This window comes from Typha latifolia, chromosome 1 (assembly GCF_019914945.1).
Source record: "Typha latifolia isolate L0001 chromosome 1, TyphaL0001v2, whole genome shotgun sequence".
In the NCBI taxonomy this organism is placed as follows: domain Eukaryota; kingdom Viridiplantae; phylum Streptophyta; class Magnoliopsida; order Poales; family Typhaceae; genus Typha; species Typha latifolia.
The window spans coordinates 7,252,216-7,268,115 of NC_133086.1; the positions used below are offsets into that span (position 1 = coordinate 7,252,216).

Here is a 15,900-nt window from a genome sequence, read left to right on the forward strand (position 1 = left end):
AATTATGAGTAGAACTTTTGATCCAGGACTGATACCTACCAAGGCCCACACCACCAAGAAAAAACACTTCCAAGCACCATACAATTCCTGCAGCTCTGCACTAGATAAAAAGTTAGGCAGATATCAATGGCTTTTGTTGAAGCCTAAAGAGTTGAGAGTCATGTCAAGCTTCTTTCTTGATCACAAGCATCTCACCTCTCTCTCTCTCTTTCTCTCTCTCTCCCTCACACACAAATGCTCCAGCATGTGTGTGTGTGTGTGGGTGCCATCTATCCCAATCCCATCCCACTTCCTCCACTTGTGACATCTCACATGCTCACCTGGACTCAAAAGAGCCATGGGTCCCTTTCCTTCTTCCTCTCCCAATTGACCCACATCTAATTGTGGTTGTGAGGGCCCAAATCTGCATGTTGGATTAACTCAATTCAGCTTGAAATTTAGCACTGAAATCTGTGGATCCACTACCTTCATATCATATCAATTCTCTTTATCTTTTCTTCTGCTTTAAATCCTAAAAGAATGCATTAATGCCCCCTTATTGGAAAGCAATCCATTCCATAACTAATGGTGGTGGAAAATTATTAGCATCCCAAAGGAGGTCAGTGATCAGTTCTAGTTAGCATTCTTTGAGTTGATTTGGTCATATAGTTAATGTCCAACAGCTCAATTGAAGAAAATCTAACGCGTTAAAGGGAACGAAAGTGATGGTTTGATAGGATACTAGTGGAGGCTTTAAACTTCTAACACCTAATGAGATGGATGGATTAGAATGTGATTAATTGATCTAATCCACGTTGCAGGTCAAGAGATTGGAATGAAAGATTCGTTACGCAACTACTAATTAGGGAAAGTGAGAGCCCACCAAACCCATTTCATCTTAAAATGTCAAATATTCCAAGACTCTCTCTCTCTCTCTTTCTCTCTAAGAATTACAACTGCTAGTGTTATAATATATAGTTATATGACTGTTCTTTTTTTTTTAATTAATTTATTTCTTTCTTCTGTATCTTAGATATAGGCAGTAGCCTATAATTAAGTGTGATTAATTTTATCCATGCAACTTGTCATATATGTCTCTCATGTAGCGTTGCATATGATTTACTTAGCCATGGCATCAGATGCATTCAAAGCTCTGCAGTGGTCCAGAGGCCATGCAATTTTCCTGGCTTCTAATTTGGTTGGGTTGCTATCAGATCTTGTTAGCATTATTGTCCTTGGTATCCTGGCTCTCCACCTCATATTATTGTCCTTCTTATCCTGGCCAAACACTGGTATTTGAACATTCTCAGATCTACTTAGAATCTAAGCTTGCTTTATTGTTGGATTTTTTTTTAATGAGGATTTTATATCTGAGTTGTGATTAAGGTTGATGATTTGGTGGTCAACCTTGCAGGTAAAAATTAGAGAGGAGAAAAATATTAGCATGATTAAAACTTACCAGGTTCAGGTAAAACTTATGGTAAAACTAAAGATTCGAATTTGGGTTTGTAATGAAAGCCCAATTCAAAGCCCACCCAGAGTATGGATCTACTAGTGATTGGGCTCCTAAATCCCCCAACCAGAGTATGGATCTAATGTAGCTTACCTCGACATAAATACTAATGGGAGAAAAACTATCCAGCACTTATGTAAATTGGGTGTCTCAATCGTTAAATCATTAGGTTTCCTTTTTCCTTTTAGGGAGAAAGTCGGTAGATAAATCATATTATTAATTTAATTTAAGCGATTACAACTTTGATACCCAAGTTTGATTAAAAGAATAAAGTGAACAACAATTTGTTCTAATGCTCTATACTTGTCTGGTACTCTTCACGATTGGTGAGAGTTTCTTATGAAATAAACTTTTAACCATGACTTTTGTTCTAATGCTCTATTAAAGGTTACTAAAATTCATAAGTATTCGACTTTATTTATACGAAAAGGAGCTAATTAAAATAGAGAAATGGGTTTCTTTTTAAAATTTTTGTCAAGGTAAGATATATATATATATTACAAAAGAAAGCTGCTCGTTTTCGTTTTTCTTTTTTATTTAAAATCTTCCTACAAAAAGTTAAAGTGGGCTAAACTTGGGCTAATTGGGCCATAACTGGCTCGACCCATTTAGGTTCCTCATCATTCAATTCAATTCTATTACGAATTTAAGGTAATCCTTCTATCATATACCAACAATGGAAGAAGATTAATCTCTCTTCTTGGGATTTTGATCCTCCTTTTCCATTTCTATATAGATTCTAGTTTTGCATGTTCCATGTTCCATGTTATGTTTTAGTCCAATTATATGTCCTTTTTCTGGAGTCAAATCCAACAACTGGTCAAGCACGCAATATACTTTCTTTGCACGCCTATCTAACCCTCAAAGCTCCTCTTCCCCTGATTCCATCACCTATCTACTTCTTTACCATTTCTTTGATCTGGGTTCCATCTATATGATCTTAGTTGGCAAGGTGCACGCTCTTCTTTATCCTTCATAATTCCATCACGCAGTTTCCTTTTTCTTTTTCCTTGTCTTAGTTTATTGATTTAGAGTTGTAATTTTTTTTTTCTTTCTGAGAATAATTTCTTCCGTTGATATGGTTATTGGGTTTCTTTTATCTCTGAGATATTACCTCATTTACATCTCTCTCTTTAGTTTTTGAGTTTATATCTATTTGAAGACTTTGAGGATCGACTCTGATTCTAAATAGACCAGCCTCTGTTCTGATGACCATTAGTCTTTTGTATTCATCTTGTTCTATTGGTACCCCTTTTCTTGCTCTTTTCAAGCAGTTTGCAAGTAATATTGAGAGATTGCTTTTGCCTAAGTGCTTCAAAAGAAAAGAGAAAAAGGAAAAGAAACCATGAGAAATTGTCTTGAAATTACTAGGAGCTCTTTGTGCAAACATGATTAGTAGCCAAGTTATATTAATGGGTAATCTAGTTTGCAAGTGTGGATATTATATGACACAAACCCAAAGAGAGTTAAGGTGTTATAGCGATGCTTGACCTAACATCTATGTCCTTGTTCCGTTATTGAATTGTTGCGGAAACTTCATGTTAGTTTCCTTTCTTGGTGCATTCATGAAACTTATCAGATTGTACAAATGTATAAGAATAAATTGACATACAGCACCCAACATAGCTCTTCACTTTCTTTAGAATAACAAAAATCAGTTATTACCAGCTACTTGATACTTGGTGTCAGTCCACCGTATTTATGGTAATTTCACTCCTATGTTATTTACACTTGAGTTAAAACTAGAAGTCAGTGGACTTCATAAATGCTATTTCTGAGGAAATTATCGTAAGAAAAATCACCATATGATGGATAGAGTAAGTGAGATGACTTCTATTGTTGTTAACAATCTTATGAGTGTTAAACATTGTGAAATATCCATCTTTCAGCATCATACACATGGATGAAACTTCAAGTTCTATTTTTAATGTGTGCCAAGTAGTACGTGCTGGAGTTCCAATGAACTCTTACATATCTAGATATCTATAAGTACTGTTCTTACTGATGTCTGAGAATCTGATTTTAGATCTTCTGAAGAGTCTACAAGAATGTCTTACTTGAGGAGATCGAGAAGTAGTGCTAATGAGAAAGCCTTGTCTTACGACGAGCAACAAGCAAGGGTAAGAGCAGAGATTTAAGTCAGAAGTTCTTTTTGCTTGAAAGATATTTAGCGTACTTTTTATTCGTTGAGTATCAGTTATTTGGTAGAAATTATATGTTTGTGTTCTTATATGATTCAGATTAGTGAAGTTCGAAAGCTCATAGGCCCTTTGTTATCTATGATTCCGGACTTCTGTTCAGATGCATCAGTATCAAGGTATCTTCGAGCAAGAAACTGGAATGTAGAGAAGGCAAGTAAAATGCTGAAAGAAACTGTGAAATGGAGACTAGAATACAAGCCAGAAAAGATTCGTTGGGTATGAAAATTCTTCTTTCACTGATTCCAATATTGCTCACCTTGGTGACGTACGAAACACATCTATATTTGTGTAAAGATCCAGTACCAGTCAACCTGGTAAATTATATTCTATTTTGCAACTGTTAGGAAGATGTTGCACATGAAGCTGAGACCGGAAAGACCTACAGGGCTGACTACCTCGACAGACATGGAAGAACTGTTCTTGTCATGAGGCCTGGATTTCAGGTCTGTAGCATCAAAGAAAGCTCTTAAATATTAATTGAAGTTTCTTCATTTCAATCTTTTTTTTTTTTACTTTGTACATTGCTGTATCAGAATACTAAATCTGCGAAAGGGCAGATTAGATACTTGATTTACTGCATGGAGAATGCTATTTTGAACTTGGCACCTGATCAAGAGCAGATGGTGTGGTTAATTGACTTCCAAGGTTGGACAATGGCAAGTGTATCAGTGAAGATAACTCGGGAAACCGCTCATGTCTTGCAAGACTATTATCCTGAAAGGTTGGGGCTAGGAATCCTGTACAATCCTCCAAGGATATTTGAGTCCTTTTGGAAGGTACTTGTCCAACTTTTTTTATCCATTTTTTGTTTCTTTCGGTGCATTTAATCATTACCATCTAAGAGAAGTAGATGCTATGCATATTAAAGGCCCTCTTGAATTTTTGGATTATTATGAGAAACATAAGATGTATAGTGTATACACATAGAACAGTGGACAATCTTCTGTATGTTGTATCAAGTGATTAAGTTTAAGAAATAAGAAAAATGCCATATCTAAACTATTCAGAAAGAAAATCAGTCCTTGTTGTAGTACAAATTGCACAGAATAATTCTGGGCTTGTCCATCAAACCTTTCTTTGAAGTGATTGCATGAAGGAGCAGCTGGATATTCTTCTTTTGAAAGGATCACAGCACAAAAATTATGAACATGACTCATGATTGAAGCATCCTAAGCCAATACCTCTGAGAGTATAATTAGGTACATCAGCAAAAAAATAGTTGGGCTTTACCTTAGAAAGCAATCTATCTTTTGGCTTAAGACAAGTTCTTTAGTATACTAGATAGTTAACGTGGGTTCTTGATCCTCCTAAGACCTACATACCCTTGACACAATCAGTAACTAACAGAATATTTCCAAGAATCATTTCTATAATTTACACTGGGCCATCTTATCTTTCATTGTAACTCATTACCCCTGCCGAACTTGATACATTTCCCTCTCTCTTCTTCTACATGTGTATCATGGTCCCACATTAGTGCATTGAAAGTTGGCCATTGCAAGACCTATCATAGGTGATCCACATTTTTTTGTCGCAACACAATTTATTATATGAAACCAAAGGATTTGAACCTGCAAATCTTTCATGTTTAATTAGTCTCAAATCTCAGTACCTCAAATAGTTACGGAGGACTGCTCGTCATTTCATCGTTGGGCCATCATACCTTATTCAAGTACATTTCCTCAATGATGTAAAGAATATGAATAATTATTTATCAGATGCCATTTTATTATTTGTGTGTAAATTAACTTATGGCACGAATAAGGTACCTTTTATTTTGAGCCCAAAAGAACAAATTAAATGAAAAGAAAAGAGCAGTTATCAGAATATCTCTTGGTTGGGTTCCTGTTATGAAAGAATCATCTAACTGCCCTCTTGTATTATTCAGATTGTGAAGCCATTTTTAGAGCACAAGACATACAAAAAGGTGAAATTTGTTTACTCTGACAACTTGGACAGCCAGAAGATAATGGGAGATCTCTTTGACATCGACAAGCTTGAGACTGCTTTTGGGGGAAGGAATACATGTGGTTTTGATTTCAACAACTATGCAGAGAGAATGAAAGAGGATGATAAGAGGATGGATGCTTTCCTGAACTCATCTGAGTCTCTCCTCTCCCAACAACAGCCTCTTGAATCTATTCTCCAGAACACAGAATCCTCTATATCTGAAACACACTCAGAGGCCTCATCTGAGGCCTCTTTTTCAAGTGACACTGAATCTCCAAAACAAGAAGACATAAAAATCTCGTTGGAGAATGAGATTAAAGAGCAGCTCAAATGTTCGAATAGTGAGAATGCTGCAACAGATATTCAACCTGAGTTGATTCAGATCACAGAGTCAGCTTGATTGATGCAAATTTTCTTCTCTCATAGTTGAGTTCATTCCATGAGCTGAGGAGCAAAACTAGCATACATCCAGTACTTATAACTACATTTTGGAAGAGCTTCACATAGATACATAGATGAGATGAAACACTAATTTTCAACTTATTCCAGTGGAAGTTGAAGAATCTTTTGGATTACGCAAGTACACTAATATTAAGGATGCTTCCTTAATATACAGAAATTTTCCATATTCTTGCAGTTCCTTTTGTGGGGGTTTCAAAATGAGCTTTCTGTAATTTTGGCTCAAATATAGTAGGATTCATCAACTCCATGATGTCAAGTCTTATGATCTTCTCTTTGCTGTTACTCTTATCTGCTTGATGCTGCATGAGGCTCATCAAATAAATAAATAGCATTCTTGGTGTGCAACCATGTTGTTACTTCCAATTGCTCCTCTATCTTTGTAGATTTATCTCTGTTAAGCTAAATTTAGTTTCTTATTGAATTTTAAACATGACCCAAATCAGCAACTCAACCATATGACCTATTGAAATGGTAAATATCACTGTGGTTTTGCCAAGAATCTAATGCTATCCACAGCATTTTCCTGTGTTTTTCGAACTATTTACGAAACTATGAGTATGTAAACGCAAGCAAGATGATATAAAAAATCAAATCCGAGAAGTATATTTGCAATTACTTCTCTTGGTCTCTCAGAAGATTTGTGCAGTAATTAAGACCACCAAGAAATCACAGTTGACTTTTGGCTTTGCTTGACATTTCAAAATTAGGTCGATATGACATAGAAAACATACTTAATATAATTCTATACAGTAGAAAATTTGATAAATATATTTTAAGCCAATCATCTATAGGTCATACAAAGTCTAAATCAACTTATGTGGATTATAGCTACACATCAAAATATATATACCCTCTTGTGAAGCAAGAAAATTTCTATTTACACAATCTACAATATGAATATTAACGTTTCTTTGACATATATTTTGGCACCCAAGATGTATATGAATTGTTGAAAAAAATATATTCTATTCTCTTGTAGTTGATGGCCAAAATAATAAATTACCAAGGACAGACAATAGAAATGACGGCTATTTGTTCCAATCTTGTGAAGCAAATCATCTTCCCTAATATAAAGAAGTATAAACAAAACCATCAATATCCAAAAACAACATGCAATTCTATCAACAAACCATCAAATTCGAGTGCTTTCAATTACCAATTGTTCTTTTTTCATGCAGTTTATCATCAGTTCCATTTACTGTAATTGTTGCAATTTCACCGGTCTTATCTAAACGTTTAAGCTGATAGATAACGGTGATATTCAAAAGTCGTTGTATTTTGGAAAACGATCTTCGAAAGATGAATCAGAGAAGGTAAGCTAATGAACTTGGTTAGTTTAAAGAAATTTTCAAATAATATGTTACATTTTTTTTATTTTATGATTAATATCTTGTTTTCGAGAATTTTGTAACCAAATTACTCGACCCATATTTTTTTTTCCTTATATAATTTCTATATAACACCATATTGTTTACCTTGACTAATTGTCATTAATTCTATTATATGCTTTATGTAATTCTATTTATTAAATTACTAAAATATTCTTGAAAAGTTTCAAATCTTGGCCCACCCTTTAAGCCATATCCAATGCTAGCCCACCTGACAAAATAAAAAACCTCTCCCTATACCACCAAAAGCTAATTTAGGTGTTTTAGAAATTACCTTTATATTCTGAGAGAATATTTCTTTGATTGAGATCCTTCTATTTGAAAATAATAAAGTTTAGTAATTCAGAATATCATATGAAAATTATAGGAAAAAAAATGTTAGGGTTACATTATCCTCAAAGACATTAAATAGATAAATAATAAAAATATTTAATGTTATTTAAAATTTTCATAATTTTTTATTAATCAAGAACATCTTGCAACCGGCTATTTATTAAAAAAAAAGGTTCTTAGATTTTAGTAATTACAAAATTAGACTTTTAAAATGTGTTTATTTTTAAATTAAATACTTATATAAGACATATGCATAAAAACTTACTTTTGCTATTTTGAAAACTAAAAGGTTTTTTTTACGCAAATGCCCCACTTTACAATGGCATGCTAAATAAGTAGCAAAAACCAAACTCGAGATAGAAACTGCATATTTGGCCCTAATAGTATAGTTCTTAGTAGGTTTATTCATATTGACTCTTCGGGTGGTCTCGATAAAATCATAGGACTCTGATAATTTTGCTATTACATTCTTCTTAGACTAGCTTTCTCACAGATTTTTAGGTCTATCAAGTCTCTTGTTGTGTTCTTTTAATGGTGTCGCTAATAATAGCTAAGTGTGAGACTTGTTTCTAGGGTCGTTGCCCTACCTCCTCCCGTCCTCTGATTACATATACATACGTATAATATTATTATAGCTTAATATCATATTTTATTAGTATTCAATTTATTTTTTATCGAGTGTGAGATTTGTGTCTAAAGTTATCGTTCTACCTCTTTCTTTCTTTTTAATTTATCTATCAAATTATAACTAAAAAATAAATTTTAATATAAAATAATTTGCAAAAAAAAAAAAGTAATATAACACAACAAGAAATTCAAAATGAGTTGCATACTTCTTAAATTTGAATTATTATACCATCTTTCTTCATTGACTGAGTTATAAATATATCAAGAAAGAAAAATAGCAGTAGATGCATTTGCTGATGCCTTTGAAAGATGTGAAATTTTTTGTCAAACCAATGGCATAAAACCTAATCAACCAATATAATTTTGATTTAGATATGCTGGCAAACATACAAAGTCTATTATACATCAAATTAAATTATTAAAATGGCACGTCTTGGAATGAACTGGTCATCAGAAAATAGGAAGAGAGAATTTTGCATTTCGCACCCTGTATAATTTATTAATTATTAATTAATTTATATTCCTGAACCGAGGCCGCCCTCTCTATTTTACTGGGAGTAGTTTGGCCTGACAGGATCTAAACATTCGAACGGAAGGATATCAATCAATCAGAAAATATTTCGTTCCTTTCGAATCTAAATGGAGGACTGAACTTAGAAATAATAAAAAAAGGCAGGGTGCAAAATAGAAAGTTTTCAGAAGATAGAGCGAATCGTACAAACAAACTCGAATGAAAGGAGAATTGAAACGCGTAGTTCTACTTTTTCTTTCTTTTTCTTCTTCGAAACGGTCCAAGATTCTATTTACAAGCCGTTGAATCCAATCCGACCCACCTTTTTCGTTTTCCCCTTGTTTGTATTCTAATTGCGTGTTAATCCAATCCTGGATGATTCTTCTATGAGCTCATGTAGGTATATTTAAATCTTTGGTTATCTGTTACCCGGTTTCAAAAATTCTTCAAGACCCAGTGGTTCTTTTTTGAAGATAAGAGAGGGATTCGATTTTTTAGGAGAGCTCTGCGTTTGGCTGTGATCCTTGAGGGATTCTGCTCTTTCCATTCTGCAGCATAGCAAAGGATTCCATCTATTTTGCTGGTGAGTTTTTTTCTCTACTATTCTTTTCTCCATGCGAAGAATGAACATATTTTGTACTATTTGGTTTTGTGGGTCTTGTTTGTTTTGTGTTTATCTCTTGAATTTTTTTGATAGAAAAGAATCTCCTTTTGGGAAGTTGAATGAACTTTTGTGCCTACATCTAATGAAGACTAGTACGAAGATGCTTTAGATGCTCTAGTCCTTTGCATGTAGGGTGTATGAAGAAAAGTCAATTAGGAAAGGTTCTTGTTTGTTCGTCCGATCAAAATCAGATATTTCTTGTATCGTAATATGGAGTAAATGAATATAAGATTTCTTTAACTTTGACATGATCTGCTGAGCTGAAAATTCCTTTTGAAATTCCTTTTGTCTTCTTGTTTGTTTTGTTGGTAATTAAAACAAGTGGGTGAAAGACAAGGGCAGAAAGATGGATGATCCTTTAGTTACAATGTATTGGTGCCATATGTGTTCACAAGTGGTGAACCCTGAAGTTGAAGGGGAGGTCAAATGCCCTCACTGTGATAGTGGCTTTGTGGAAGAGATGGATGACAGAAGTGGTTTGTTAAATGCTGATCCGAGCTCCAACCGTCCCCTCTCTCTTTGGTATCCTCTTGTGCTCGGGACAGTTCGTGGTTCCTCACAGCGCCGGAGGTTGCACAGGGGAGCCCATAATTTTGTAGATACTCAGGGAGGGAGGAGTTTCTCACATACCCTTCAATTGCTCAATGGCATCCATGATGTGAATGGATTGAATTCCGATGAATCCGAGAACGAAACAGAGCATGAGAGGGAGAGTGACCGTCTGATCCTCGTCAATCCTTTCAACCGTTCTGTAGTTCTTCAAGGATCCCTTAATGCCAGCTCAAGTGAATTTGGTTCCACCATTTTATCAGGGGATGAGTTTCTAGTGCCTAGCTTTGAAATGTTATTACAGCATCTGACAGAGAATGATCCAAGGCCGTATGGGACACCTCCAGCTAAGAAAGAGGCAGTTGATGCGATGCGAACTGTAAAGATCAACAAGATGATGAGTTGCTCAGTCTGTTTGGAAGATTTTGAGATCGGTGAGGAGGCTAGGGAGATGCCCTGCAAGCATGAGTTCCATAGCAAGTGTATACTTCCATGGTTGGAGATGCATAGTTCCTGCCCAGTTTGTAGGTTTCAAATGCCTACAGATGAACCAAGGGACTCAACCGGAGGTAGTCATGGTAATACAGCAGAAGGTGGTGGAGGTGAAGCTAGTAGTAGCAGAGATAGTGGAAGAAATGGAAGAAGGTCTCATCATATCAGATGGCCATTTAGTAGGTGGTTCCTGTCTTTACGGTCCCACAGAAATGGAAGCTCTTCTTCAACACAGTCATCTTCTTCTCCTTCTTGGGGAAATTCAGCCTTATGACAGTTCAAGGCATTCATTTGCTATGGTGCATCTACTGCTTCTTTAGTTTCAGTTTATATGTGTATACATATGTTCCAACAATTGGAATAAGTTTGTAGTTCTTAAAGGTTTTAACTGTATTTTTGGTGTGTGCATAACTTGATTTCACTAGATGCATTTAAGTCATGCGGTATTCGACACTTTTTTATGATGAAAGATTGGAGTTGTATCATAAAGACTATTTCTTGTTATCTTTTGCTAGTGTTATTCTCGTTTAGAATTGGTTCTTTATTTTGATCTTGGCTGATGAATCTTAGTCTTCCATTTAGTTGCTTTTCAATACTCAACCTTAGCTGAAATGCGCATCATGGTTCATATAAAGGTAAATCATGACCAGAAACAGCTTCTAATTGATTGTTCCAATCAACATTATTGTTGGTTAAATACTTATTGTTGTAACTGGCTAAATTTAATCTTATCTTTTGGTGTATTGATGTGTAGTAGGTTTATCTATGCATATTGTTAATGGGTAGTTCTATTAGATGTGATGCATAACTTTGTCAAGAAGATAGTATGATTTTGTTCATCTATGATCTATCTAGTTTATTTCAGCAAGTGTCAATGCCTCCTAGGCCTATTGCCAACCATGTAAAAACACATTATGCTTGTGTCTGCTACATATTTACTCAAAGGCTACTCACAAGTCCTAAGTTTGACCTAAAAAGAATATAACAATGCTGGCTCTCCATTCCAATCATCTCAAGAACTCATCTTCCCTGTTAGGCTACTGGCCATATATTCAGAGGTATACTAATAAATTTCCCCACCTTCATTCAGCATTAAGCTAGTTCTAACAGTTTTTGTCACTCCGATTGTTGAGAACTCAACAAAGCATCTAAATGATTAAAGGCATAGAACTGACAGCCAATGTCTTGCTGTGAAAGCATCTTAATTACTGTTATAAGAAAACCTTATACTGTACATTAGCAGAGCCAATGTCTTGCTCACAATTTCACCATTGCTTTGAGTACAATGTGTTCAGAGGTACATAGAACTGACAGTTATTAGACAAGTCTTACAGTGTATCACCACTTAAATTTACATGATCACCTGAAATGGAAGGAAATTCTTACCATATAAGACGAAATCAAAACAAACAAACGTTATCAATAAAATTCCTGTTTCATTAACATGGAAAACAAACAACAGATTAACCGAGTCATTGTAGAGCAACCATCAAATCTAAAACCATCAACATCTCGCATCAACTCTTTATGGAGGAATACATATGTAATAACATAAAGAAAAGGAATGTATGTTGGCTCAATCAAAGCAAGACAGTCTAATATCAATACCCTTGTATAATAACAAAAACTAGAATCAGAAAAACCAACCCTGAAACACATAGGGACATAAAAGGCCACCTAACAAAATTGTCCCCGCAAAAATTTTGTCCACCATCCATATTCATCAGTTGACTGTCAAGATCTTGATAACAGATGCGATCCCAGTACGGTGCAGGGCGACGACAGATTCTCCTGATTTGCATAGCCCCATTTTCTTTGCATGCTCTATTGCAAATACAAGTGCTTCTTCAGTGGCTTCTGCGTCGGAAGCCTTGGCGGTGGCAGCACTCAGGATAGGAATCAACCCTCTAACAATAAGACTGTGCCTCGCAGGAGCCTCATCGCTGCATGTCCAATCAAAGAAATGAGTCTTTAACTCAGGAACCACAACTGACAATACAGGCATAGATGGCCTGTACTTGGCTACCAGCTTTGCAGTGCTCCCTCCCCTGGTCAAGACCAAGATTAGTGATGCTTTAGCAGAGTTGGCAGTTCGGACTGCTGATGATGCAAGGCTCTCTAACGGGCTCATGGGAACAGGTGCGGCTGCCATAATTCCTTTAAAGACAGCTCCATAGTCCACATATGACTCTGCTTGCAGGCAAATCTTTGCCATCGTCTGCACTGCTAATTCTGGGTAAGCACCTGCAGCTGTCTCGCCACTAAGCATCACACAGTCAGTGCCATCAAGGACCGCATTAGCGACATCAGTTGCTTCTGCTCGAGTTGGACGAGGAGATTTGATCATTGATTCCAACATCTGCGTTGCAGTTACAACAGGCTTTCCCTGTATGTTGCACTTAAAAATCATCACCTTTTGAGCATAAAAGATTTTCTCGATAGGAATTTCCATTCCTAAGTCTCCTCGTGCCACCATAAAAGCATCTGAATTTGCAAGTATGTCATCGAAATTAGCTACTCCTTCTTGATTCTCAACCTGCAAATAATCAAATTGAATGTAACATGACTTTCTGATTCGTATACGTGATCAGAACAAGAAGAGATCAACCAACCTTGGACATTAGCATGATTGACTTGGCATGTTCTCCGAGCACATTTCTAACCTCCACAAGGTCTGAACCTTTACGTACAAAGGACAAAGCAATCATGTCAATCTTGTTTGGAATACCCCACTGTAGGATATCCTCTGTATCCTTCTTCGTAAGTGTAGGGAGATCCACAATGACCCCTGGGAGATTCACATTCTTCCTTTCTCCGAGTACAGCAGAGTTTTCACAGCGGCAACGAACCAAGCCTAACTTCTTATCACAAGAAAGCACAGTGAGTGTGATTGTCCCATCAGCACATAGTATGACACTGTCTGGCTTTAAATCCTCTGCTAATTTTTTATAGCTCATGGAAATCATGTTCTCATCACCCTTAATGGCGTAATCTGTTGAGATAGTAATCTCTTGACCCTTCTTTAGCTGAACAGGCTTTCCATCTTTCAGAAAGCCTGTTCGGATCTCTGGACCCTGCAAAAGTTCAGTTCACTCATTCTTTTAAATATCTGAATCAATGAGATCTGAAAGAAAACTGAAATTAATAGTGACAAGGGCATTATAGATTGTTATGCTATGTTGACTCATTTCAGAACTTATAATAAACAAAGAGAATCTACAGATCATATATTATCTTTAGTAATATTTTTTTTGGATTAGATGAACCACACTATCAATTCAACACTAGCTAACTTTACATCACAACTATTCTCATATGCTTCTCGAAACTGCTCTTTCCGTAGCTCCAACTAATTTAAAATAGAGCATGAATCAACGACATGATCTCATTTCATCCCAACTTAAGAAATGTACAAACACGATATTTGTGAGCATGGATATTAATATGAACTTGGGTTCAAGGATAAATTTAATTCACTAGATCTTAAAATTAGGTAGATATAGTGGGCAAAAACGGATAGGATATTTTAATAGATCCTATCTCTATCTAGAATCCATTGAGAATAAGAAATCCTATTCTTTCATAGAAAAAGCATTAGATATTCTAACAAGGGTCAGATTCGTAAAGCATCACCACTAATCTTGTCCACATACATTTCATCACAAGCACAGAGCACTGTAATCTCTGCATGCAGAGTGAATTATCTTATTAATGTTTTAGAGAACTTTAGTTCAGCAATCTTACAATTAAGTGAATTGACCACTTAAAGAGATAAAAGCATCTTAATCTACATAAATATTTTACAAAACTTCCTAAGTACTAGGAAAGAATAAACCAATTATACAAAAACTTGGGATGGAGATCAAATGCTACTTAATGGACGGTTGTTAATAGGAGGCTAGAGATCACAATAAACATGGTCTCGAGAATAGCAGAAGAAAAGGATGGTTGAAGTAAAATTGAATGCACATACAAAAACAATATGAAGTAGATAAAAAATAATGCAAAAAAAAAAAAAAACTGTTGGAATAATAATTAATTAATTCCAACAAGACTCTCAGAGGCAAAACGAGAAGAACCCAATTGGGTCTGATTGACATTTTCCAAGCCAGCTAAAAAGAAAAGTAAAGTATTAATCGAATAGAACGCAAGACGACCTAGAAAAAAAAAAAAGCCGAAGAAGAGGATATAAACAAGGGAAATAAAACGCCATGCAATCATCACAATACGCAAAAGAATAAAGAACTTAATCCCAAATAAGGAATTCAATGGAGAAGCTAAACACAAGGGAAAATAAGCACCTTGGTATCCAGCATCACGGCGCAAAGGATCCCCGTGTTCTCCATCGCGGCCTGAAGGTTGTCTAGGGTTTCCTGGTGGTACTCATGGGATCCATGCGAGAAGTTGAACCTCGCCACGTTCATCCCCGCCCTTAGAAGCTTCTCTATCATCTCCACCGACCTCGACGCCGGCCCAAGCGTGCACACGATCTTGGTCTTTGGCCTCACCATTACAACACCGCGCAACCCGGACACGAATCAAAGATCACAGAGGAAGAGATCGCGAGGTTAGCGCCCAGACGGGAGAATCCAACAAAGATTTCGATTTCGATCTGGGAAATGGAAGACGAGGAAGAAAGAGAGGGAGGTGACCAATGCGAAGAAGAGAAGCCGCGAGGTATAATTATAAAAGGCCAGAGTGTGTTACGATGGGCCTGCGGGTTAGTATAAGGTAGGTAAATTATAACTTTGTTCCAGTTCGAGGGGATTTAGGACGGCAGAGCTATGAGGTAGAGGATAAGAGTAGGTGTCCATGCGGGATTGTGTACAAGGTCAAAAGTTTTGGGAGAAGGTGACCCATGGAAGCTTCTATAGCCAGAGACGTTTATTTTGACATCTCTTTGTTGAAAGGGAAGCATATTTATATAAATATTTTATTGTTCAAAATAAGACCCTATATATTTTATAGGTTTTGGTTGTGCCAGCTTTGCATCCATGTCTAAAATTTCTTAGAAACTGTGTGTGAAATGGACATGGAGATGGAGTCATCAATGTTGGCATAAGCAAAGGCATCATCAAAATAATGAGAAGAAAAAAAAGGATTCTTCTGCCCTTAAATATTTTTTTAAGAAGTTTGCAACAAAAAATAAATAATAATAATAATAATAAAAAGGTTGAAATATTCCATAAAATTTGGAATGACAAGTATTTAATAAAGAAAATTATTCTCAT

General features: G+C 35.9%; 3 protein-coding genes across 8 annotated transcripts; 2 read left to right on the plus strand and 1 right to left on the minus strand.

Moving 5' to 3' along the window:
• Positions 1 to 2,161: 2,161 nt before the first annotated feature.
• Positions 2,162 to 6,450, plus strand: LOC140780294 (uncharacterized). Of its 3 annotated transcripts, XM_073125727.1 has the most exons (6): positions 2,162 to 2,444; positions 3,519 to 3,612; positions 3,733 to 3,909; positions 4,038 to 4,136; positions 4,227 to 4,469; positions 5,582 to 6,450. In XM_073125727.1, exons 2-6 carry the CDS (start codon positions 3,541 to 3,543, stop codon positions 6,041 to 6,043), a joined length of 1,053 nt encoding a protein of 350 aa, XP_072981828.1. In that variant the 5' UTR covers positions 2,162 to 2,444; positions 3,519 to 3,540; the 3' UTR covers positions 6,044 to 6,450. The 3 variants fall into 3 exon arrangements, with proteins under 3 accessions (XP_072981828.1, XP_072981829.1, XP_072981831.1); XM_073125728.1 differs by lacking the exon at positions 2,162 to 2,444 and having other exon boundaries at positions 3,001 to 3,612; XM_073125730.1 differs by lacking the exon at positions 2,162 to 2,444 and having other exon boundaries at positions 3,494 to 3,612; positions 3,794 to 3,909.
• A 2,726-nt stretch (positions 6,451 to 9,176) lies between these two features.
• LOC140780775 (E3 ubiquitin-protein ligase SIRP1-like) lies at positions 9,177 to 11,158 on the plus strand. Of its 4 annotated transcripts, none has more exons than XM_073126534.1 (3): positions 9,179 to 9,364; positions 9,463 to 9,547; positions 9,951 to 11,158. In XM_073126534.1, the coding sequence occupies exon 3, from the start codon at positions 9,975 to 9,977 to the stop codon at positions 10,941 to 10,943; it is 969 nt and encodes a 322-aa protein (XP_072982635.1). In that variant the 5' UTR covers positions 9,179 to 9,364; positions 9,463 to 9,547; positions 9,951 to 9,974; the 3' UTR covers positions 10,944 to 11,158. The 4 variants fall into 4 exon arrangements, with proteins under 4 accessions (XP_072982632.1, XP_072982635.1, XP_072982633.1 ...); XM_073126532.1 differs by having other exon boundaries at positions 9,179 to 9,360; positions 9,438 to 9,547; XM_073126533.1 differs by having other exon boundaries at positions 9,179 to 9,360.
• A 927-nt stretch (positions 11,159 to 12,085) lies between these two features.
• LOC140802613 (pyruvate kinase, cytosolic isozyme) lies at positions 12,086 to 15,402 on the minus strand. The gene is made up of 3 exons (XM_073158156.1): positions 14,971 to 15,402; positions 13,282 to 13,743; positions 12,086 to 13,205 (listed from the first exon to the last, which is right to left on the minus strand). Exons 1-3 carry the CDS (start codon positions 15,178 to 15,180, stop codon positions 12,393 to 12,395), a joined length of 1,485 nt encoding a protein of 494 aa, XP_073014257.1. The 5' UTR covers positions 15,181 to 15,402; the 3' UTR covers positions 12,086 to 12,392.
• Positions 15,403 to 15,900: the final 498 nt, after the last annotated feature.

Coding starts and splice junctions, on each gene's coding strand:
- LOC140780294 (XM_073125727.1), top strand. CDS start 3,541: ATGTCTTACTTGAGGAGATCGAGAAGTAGTGCTAATGAGAAAGCCTTG. Junction 3,613..3,732: donor ACGACGAGCAACAAGCAAGG/GTAAGAGCAGAG, acceptor TATATGATTCAG/ATTAGTGAAGTTCGAAAGCT. Junction 3,910..4,037: donor AGCCAGAAAAGATTCGTTGG/GTATGAAAATTC, acceptor TGCAACTGTTAG/GAAGATGTTGCACATGAAGC.
- LOC140780775 (XM_073126531.1), top strand. CDS start 9,975: ATGGATGATCCTTTAGTTACAATGTATTGGTGCCATATGTGTTCACAA.
- LOC140802613 (XM_073158156.1), bottom strand. CDS start 15,180: ATGGTGAGGCCAAAGACCAAGATCGTGTGCACGCTTGGGCCGGCGTCG. Junction 13,744..14,970: donor CCGTGATGCTGGATACCAAG/GTGCTTATTTTC, acceptor GAACTTTTGCAG/GGTCCAGAGATCCGAACAGG. Junction 13,206..13,281: donor CAATCATGCTAATGTCCAAG/GTTGGTTGATCT, acceptor GATTATTTGCAG/GTTGAGAATCAAGAAGGAGT.